This window comes from Coffea arabica, chromosome 10e (genome assembly GCF_036785885.1).
Source record: "Coffea arabica cultivar ET-39 chromosome 10e, Coffea Arabica ET-39 HiFi, whole genome shotgun sequence".
NCBI lineage: Eukaryota > Viridiplantae > Streptophyta > Magnoliopsida > Gentianales > Rubiaceae > Coffea > Coffea arabica.
In genome coordinates, this window is record NC_092328.1 from 48566255 (window position 1) to 48573674 (window position 7420).

General features: G+C 40.1%; 2 protein-coding genes across 4 annotated transcripts; one reads left to right on the top strand and one right to left on the bottom strand.

Annotated features, from left to right (window-relative positions):
* Positions 1-218: 218 nt before the first annotated feature.
* Positions 219-3983, top strand: LOC113711619 (indole-3-acetic acid-amido synthetase GH3.17). 3 transcript variants are annotated; one of them, XM_072066796.1, is made up of 6 exons: positions 226-315; positions 429-556; positions 645-991; positions 1441-1542; positions 2167-2996; positions 3241-3983. In XM_072066796.1, the coding sequence occupies exons 3-6, from the start codon at positions 699-701 to the stop codon at positions 3816-3818; spliced, it is 1803 nt and encodes a 600-aa protein (XP_071922897.1). In that variant the 5' UTR covers positions 226-315; positions 429-556; positions 645-698; the 3' UTR covers positions 3819-3983. The 3 variants fall into 3 exon arrangements, with proteins under 3 accessions (XP_071922895.1, XP_071922897.1, XP_071922896.1); XM_072066794.1 differs by lacking the exon at positions 429-556 and having other exon boundaries at positions 219-315; XM_072066795.1 differs by lacking the exons at positions 226-315; positions 429-556 and having other exon boundaries at positions 563-991.
* Positions 3984-4363: 380 nt separating this feature from the next.
* LOC113712052 (mannan endo-1,4-beta-mannosidase 5) lies at positions 4364-6886 on the bottom strand. Its single transcript, XM_027235329.2, has 5 exons — positions 6198-6886; positions 5907-6101; positions 5647-5769; positions 5284-5486; positions 4364-5137 (listed from the first exon to the last, which is right to left on the bottom strand). The coding sequence occupies exons 1-5, from the start codon at positions 6558-6560 to the stop codon at positions 4636-4638; spliced, it is 1386 nt and encodes a 461-aa protein (XP_027091130.1). The 5' UTR covers positions 6561-6886; the 3' UTR covers positions 4364-4635.
* Between the last annotated feature and the right edge of the window lie 534 nt (positions 6887-7420).

Below are 7420 nucleotides of genomic sequence, written 5' to 3' on the forward strand. Positions count from 1 at the left end.
GGCCTAAATCGGGTTTGATCCTAATAAGGCTCAAGCTCGGCTCACATTTAATTCGGACCTAATTTTTAGGCTCAAACTCAGATCGGCTCACTAAATGATCTGGCTTATCGGGCTTTTTATCGGGCCGAGCGAGCCGAGCTCGGGCTGACCCAGCCCCATTGACAGTCCTATTGATACTTGATATCAGTGCAGTGGAGTTTTTTTCTTTAATTTAATTAGTAAACAAATGTGCGAATATTGCGCGACCTGTGGGTGGCTATCACCATCCGTGCTGACTGAGAGTGTGGAGCACGTCGGCCGGTGCCGGTGGCGAGGGTAATCTTTCTTTTAGTACCAGTGTTCAATTTGATACTCTTTCTTTCTTTCTTTCTTTCTTTCTTAGGCTGGCAAATGAGAAAAATTTGCTGATCATGGCTTTGTGGGTCTAGATTGCGTGCCTGGTATCGGAATCAGATGCATAGCTATCTATACGGAACACGGGATACTACTACTAGTGAAATATCGGAATCAGATGCATAGCTGTCTTGTTTAATTGTTTCCCTTGATTCTTGACCAAGTCCGTTCATCTTAATCACCGATTAATTGTCTGTCCAAGAAACAGATAAAAAGCATTTGAATTGATGATGGTGGATTTTGATTATCAGGCTTCAACTTAGACTACTGCAGCAGCAGCAGCAGATAGCTAGCTAGCTGTAAACATGTCGTTGCCAGCTTTGGATTCAACAGATAGTCAAGCACTTCTGGAGCTTTTGGAGAAGATGACTGCTGATGCTAGTCAAATACAGGATGACTTGCTGCAGCAGATTTTAACAACAAATGCAAACACCCAGTATCTGAAAGGTTTCTTAAATGGCTACTCTGATAAGCAACTTTTCAAGAAGGCGGTGCCGGTTGTAGAATACCAAGATATCGAGCCTTTCGTTGATCGGATAGCCAACGGAGAGTCATCCCACCTAATATCTTCACACCCCATTACTGAGCTACTCTTGAGGTAAAAAAAAAATTTTTTTTTAATAAAAAAAGAGTCAATATTAGCCTTTTTTTTTTTTTTCAATTTGTTTACAGATTCTCTTATTTAATTTGATAGATTAATCCATCTCAATTCATGTAATCTGTTTTAGGAAGAAAAATACTCAACTCTTGAGGTGAACATATTTAGTTGCAAATTGAGAAAAAAGATTGCTTTACCAAAGGAGAAGAAAGATTAGGTAGACGACTTTGGTCTACGAAACTGTTCATACATAATTTGGTCTAAGACTCAAGATTAAGTATTATACATTGTAGAAGATGGCACTGAATATCAGTCGAAACTCGCACGGTTTATAGTTTATACTACACAAGAGGGAATTAGACCAAGTATTTCTTTCTTTTTTCTTTTAATGATTGCTATCTCATTTGTTCCTGTTCTGAGTCTTCTGACTTTTTAACACTTCATTGCAGCTCAGGAACTTCCGGTGGAAAGCGGAAAGCGATTCCGACAACAGCTGAAGAGCCAAGGCGCAGGGCATTCTACGCCAGTCTCACTGCTACTATACTAAACAAGTGATCAAATTTAAAATTCTTTTCTTCAAGTTTACTGCTCACAAATGAATTTTTCTTTTCTAAGTTACCTGCAATTATTATAGGAGTGACTACTTGTTAAAGGTTTCTGCATTCCACGTACGAATTAGGTATCTCCACAACTAATGCAGCTTCTAGTTGTTAGGGATTTTGCCAAATCCCTACTCTTAACAAAATCAAGGTCTGAAGTTCGATATACTGCTAGTTGAAAATATATTTTGTTGATTTCACTGGAGTTCCCGAACACAAGTAATTCTAAGATAAAGGAGAGTTGTCCAATTTGAACCATGAACTCTCTCATGCCATTACCCTTGAGGTCTTATATAGATGGTTTACAGTATTAGATAAGTAGGTTTCAGTTGGTCATTGAGCAACTAGACCCATTTAATTAGTTATCTTGTTGGCAAGTTTTAATTGGTCATTGAGGCTTGAGCAACTTAGGGTTCTCCTGTAAGTTGCTCAATGACTACCATAAAACTTCTATTGAAAATTAAAAATCCTTGTGTCTTAAAATTAGGCCTAGTTGTGTAAACAAGTACTTGTATCTCGATCCCACAAAATTCAAATTGTGATATTGTCTTGGCTGTATTTGATGTTTCCATTCAGGCACATTGAATTCTGGAATCAAGGTAAACAGATGAACTTTCGATTCATCATGCCAGAAATGACTACCTTGGGTGGATTGGTGGTAACTAATGCTGTATCAAGCAACTTCAGGAGGAGCAGAATTCAAAACCGTTCTAATTGCTGGAATAATGACACTAGCCCAGATCAGGTGATATTATGTGAAGATATCAAACAGAGCATGTACTGCCAATTACTTTGTGGTCTTGTGCAGCGTGATGCCGTAGTGAGAATCGGAACAACTTATGCATCCGGATTTCTTCGCGTCATCAAATTCTTGGAGGAGCATTGGCAAGAACTCTGTTCCAACATAAAAACAGGAAATATCAGTGATTGGGTCATTGATCCTGGATGCCAGAAGGCTGTATCTTTGATTTTGAGCCAACAGATGCCCGACTTAGCTGATTCAATTGAAATTGAATGTAGATCAGGATCATGGAGAGGAATAGTCAAGAGGCTTTGGCCTCGAACCAAGTGCATTGAGGTCGTCAGTACAGGGACTATGACCCAATATATCCCAAACCTTGAGTTCTACTGTGGTGGGGTACCTTTAGTTTCAATGTACTATGCGGCTTCCGAGGGGTTTTTTGGTCTCAACTTGAAGCCATTGAGCGACCCTTATAATGTGTCTTACACTCTTGTACCATGGATGGCCTACTACGAGTTTTTGCGACTAGGTCATAAGCAGAGTGCTACACAAGATCACAGCCAAGATAATGATACTAATTGCATGAGTACGCTGGGTGAACTCGTCGATCTTGTCAATGTGCAAATTGGTCAGCAGTATGAACTAGTAGTAACTACCTTTACAGGTTGGCTCTCTTTACTCTTCAACTTTGCTTGCATTGTCCTTCTTCAATTTAGTATATGCCTCGTTGATGTCCACAATCAAATGATTGAGTTAAAAGTTACATACAAACACTAGCTATATGAATTAATGGTAACTTTTCTTGTTTCCAGTATTCTAAACTTCTTTAATGCCTCGTTGCCCAAAATAAAAAATAAAAAACCCTCAAGTCTAAATTTTTAGCATTGCCTCCTTGCTGTACGCTACAGGGCTTTACAGATATAGAGTTGGAGATGTTCTCATGGTAACTGATTTCCGTAACAACACCCCTCAATTCAAAGTTGTGCAACGGCGTAATGTGGTTTTGAGCATAGACTCGGATAAAACAACCGAAGAAGGCCTCTTGAAAGCGGTTTCAAAAGCCATGCAAATCCTTGAACCACTTGGCTACCTTCTCACAGACTACAGCAGCTATGCAGACATGTCCTGTTTTCCAGGGCACTATGTACTCTTCTGGGAGCTTCAAATGAGAGAAAATGCGGGAACAGCTGCAGTGCTTGAGAGGGTTCAAATGGAAGGATGCTGCAATGCGGTGGAAGAATCATTAGATGGGATGTACAAGACACTGCGGAGGCGAAGCAATGTAATCGATCCGTTGGAAATTAGAGTTGTGAAACGAGGAACGTTTGACGGGCTCATGGACTTGTTTCTTTCTGAGGGTGCATCTTTGAATCAATACAAGACGCCTAAGCGCATTAAATCTGAGAAGGGCATCCAATTCTTGAACTCAATGGTGGTGGAAACATTTTTCAGCCGAGTGTTGCCTGCCTTTCCTCCGACGGGATGAATGAATGAATGAAAGTTTAGCATCAAACCGTCTCGAAATCTTTGTGCAGGAAACTGTCTTGAAAAGACAGAGCCTTAATTTCAGTTAATCAAATCCGGAACATGCAATGCAAATGCATATAAATCAATTACTATCAATTAATACACATAATCCATCACTTCAATATATGCAAACTTAATACTTTAAAACATTGGGTTTAGCTTATTGGTTTAGAGCTAATTTACACGGTAATGAGTTGTAAAACATTAGTGGATCCCTTTCCTCTTGCCTTATTTATCAATAATAACACGTCATCACTGCATTTAATTACTTTCTATATCTATATCATTATTGCCAAATACTACCATTTATCAAACTCAAAAGAGCTTTTATTCTGAGTGTAATTTGCCGATCCATTTGACCACTTAAGAGCATAGAAAAAGTCAACAAGGACAAAAAAACCTTAAAAGAGAAAAAAAAAATACAAATCAAAACTACATCAAGTAGTCGAGAAAGAACATCATCATTTCAAATAACCAAACGAAAGATAGTACTGGATCCATTAATTGAAGGTAAATCACACTTTTTATTTCATTGGTTACAACTTTGCATAAAAACAAATAGAATATCCTGCATTAAGCCATGAGAATTACCATGCAGATTCTCAAGCTTTTTAAATTAATTGAAGGTGACGCATCGATCAAGGATTTGCGTGCCACACTAAAAATTTGTACGTCTTTGAAATTAAGAAGTACAAATATTTAATGCAAAATCAATTCTCATTATTCAAGAATTTAATAGTACTAATCAAATATGACCCCGTCAAGAGCCAATGCTCTCAGAGAAGGGATGACGAACGATGATGGCCGTGCTGCTTTGCATGATGAAGCAGTGCTCTGCGGGAAGGATGACGATGGTTCATCAATCTTGGGTGAGCCTCCTGGCCGTGGCCGTGGCCGTGGGCGTCATCAGCTCCGGCGACCAAATGGGACAGAGCACTCATGGCATGGGCTTGTCTGGACATGATTGCGGTGGTTGAAGGATTCCGGCCTAACACAACAGCGTATCCGTCGTCGTACGAATCCATTCCTTGGGCCATGAGCTGCCATATTAAGCTTCCGCTCATGGTTCCTCCGCTCCTTGCATAGCCGTATGTTATTCTGTACACGTTGCTCATGTAATCGTCTCTCGCTCTCAAGCTGTAGCCTGGATCTCTGCTGGACTTGCCAAATTCCGCGATGACTAGCGGCTTTTTCAGTATGGTCCTCGAGTCTTCCCAATGGCTTGACATCCACCTCTGCATAAATACCAACTGTGCTTTATCATCTTTTCCAGATAACCTGCCACCCAATGTATTAATATGTGAGATCATGATGTGAAGAAGGAATTAATTATATCATGCTTGCTTTCACGTTTTGATTGCTAAAACCATGGGATTATTGGTTGATATAACTTTTTTTTTCTTCTTTTTTTTTTTTTAATTTACCATTGATCTGGATATGCATGGATGGTGGCGAAATCAACGTCCCTGAGGAGATTGCTGCTTATGAAATCTGTTCCAACTTGGTAACCAGGATTAAATTGTTTCTTTTCGGGCTTTGTGTCCCCATAAAATCCTTCCATGCCAATCTCCAGCAAGTGCTTCCGGTCCAATGACTTCACGAAACTTGCCATCTCTCGAGTCCATTCCTATGATCAACAACATTTCAACTCATTCATTCATTCATTTCAGCACAATGTGTTAAAAAAAACTCTAACCAATATACATATTTCAAATGAAATGGTCGTGCCCGAAAAATGCACTAAAAAACTTGAGGGATACTAAAACGCAGCGGCAACGAGTCCTCACATTGACTGTCCTTCCGGAGTAATCAGCTTGGCAGCGGGGCTCGTTCATGAGTTCCCATGCCATGATTGTGGGATCATCCCTGTACGAAATTCTTGTAATGGTGTTGAACCTTGTCACCACTCTCTGCAAACGCGAACCATATGTACATTTCCCAAAAAAAAAAAAAAGCATTATTCGTCCAGATTAAAGAAAATAAATCTGGAAGACGTACATGGAAACATAATTACCGACTCTTAATTGCAGCTTTCTCTTAGTCTTACCCTGATGTGATCTTTGTAGTAGCCTATGATGGTGGGATTCGTGTAGAAATCATCGTCACCGTTGACGTGTGCTCCTGCATTTCGAGCCCACTGAGCATACTGCCTTCTACCCCCAAAGTCATTGTAATTGTTCACAAAACTCAATATCAAACGAATTCCATGCTTCTTTGCCTCAGAAATCGCAAAATCCAGCGCCTGTATAGTGGTATACCACGTACACCAGCATTGTAATTAAGCTAGCTAGTTGCAATACAAAAATAGAAGTGCTTGAAAAAAATAATTAGAATGAACCTGAAAAACACGTTCATCATAAATTCCAGGTGATATTTGAAGTGCACGGTCGCCTCCATCGCCGAAAGCCCAGGTTCTGCATACCGAGAGACCGGCAGCGGAGGCATCTCTCAACACTTCAGACACTTTATGCCTCTCGCTAGGGTCAGCGGCTACGTGCATCAGCCAATAGGAATTGAATCCATTGAAGAGAAATGGTGAGCCATTCAGAACAAAACGAGCACCCTGAGTCCTAACAAATCCTGCACCATTTCTTGCAACCGTACTACCGCTAGCTTCACAAGCAAGAACTAGTAACAGTAGTGCTACTAGTGCAACAGCTAGTCCAAAAAGATGGCTTATTCTTCTACTACAACTTGCCATTGATTGATGCACACAATAGAATGATGTGTGTTGCTATAATGCTGGAGGCTGTTAACTTGAGTGGTTGATGATGGACGAGGGGGATATGATGAATTGTGGGAGAGGGGCGGTATTTATAAGGTGCTGATGATAAGAAGAGTTGCTAAAAATAGAAAACCTAGCGGCGGAAGTTAAGTAGGTTTTCCGGTGACGGTGGTTTGCTAAATTGATTTAATTATGGAGATTCTTTCGATGATGCATCATGCATGCAGGGGTGGGGTATCACTATCACGTAAAGTGGGGTGAGAAGAAAGAGTATGAGAATAGAGACCGAGAGAGAGTTGATTGGTCGAAAGCCGAACGTCTGTCGAAGAATTCATGGGATTGAGGTTTTGCGAAAGGTTGACGAGGGAAAAAAACAAAAACAAAGAAAGGCCGGAGGGGCTGCTAAATATAGCTGATGTGCTTATCCCATGTGGTTGGTTTAATTTGATCCTTGAATTATGGATGGTATTCTTAAAATTCATATTGCTACGGCAAGAGTTGTTACCCTACCGAATTTTTAACGAATACTGCCATACATACAAATTAAAGAGATCGATCATACTCATTAATGATGAAGAAGAGCGCATAGCTCTTGCCACCAAAAAATGGGGAAAAAAGAAACAAGAAAAGGTGGCACATAGATTTGAAGTTGATCATCATGATATATGTGGATGAACGTCCTTGACCATCTTTGCTTCAGGGAGTGACCATCTGATTCTGATCTTAGATGGGGAATTCAAGAAACTCGTCTTTCTTTTTTGCTATATCTGTTCTAGTTTGTTTTGTGCACGCATTGTACTTGTAGCTGCAGGTTGATCATGTGGGAAAATCTGAAT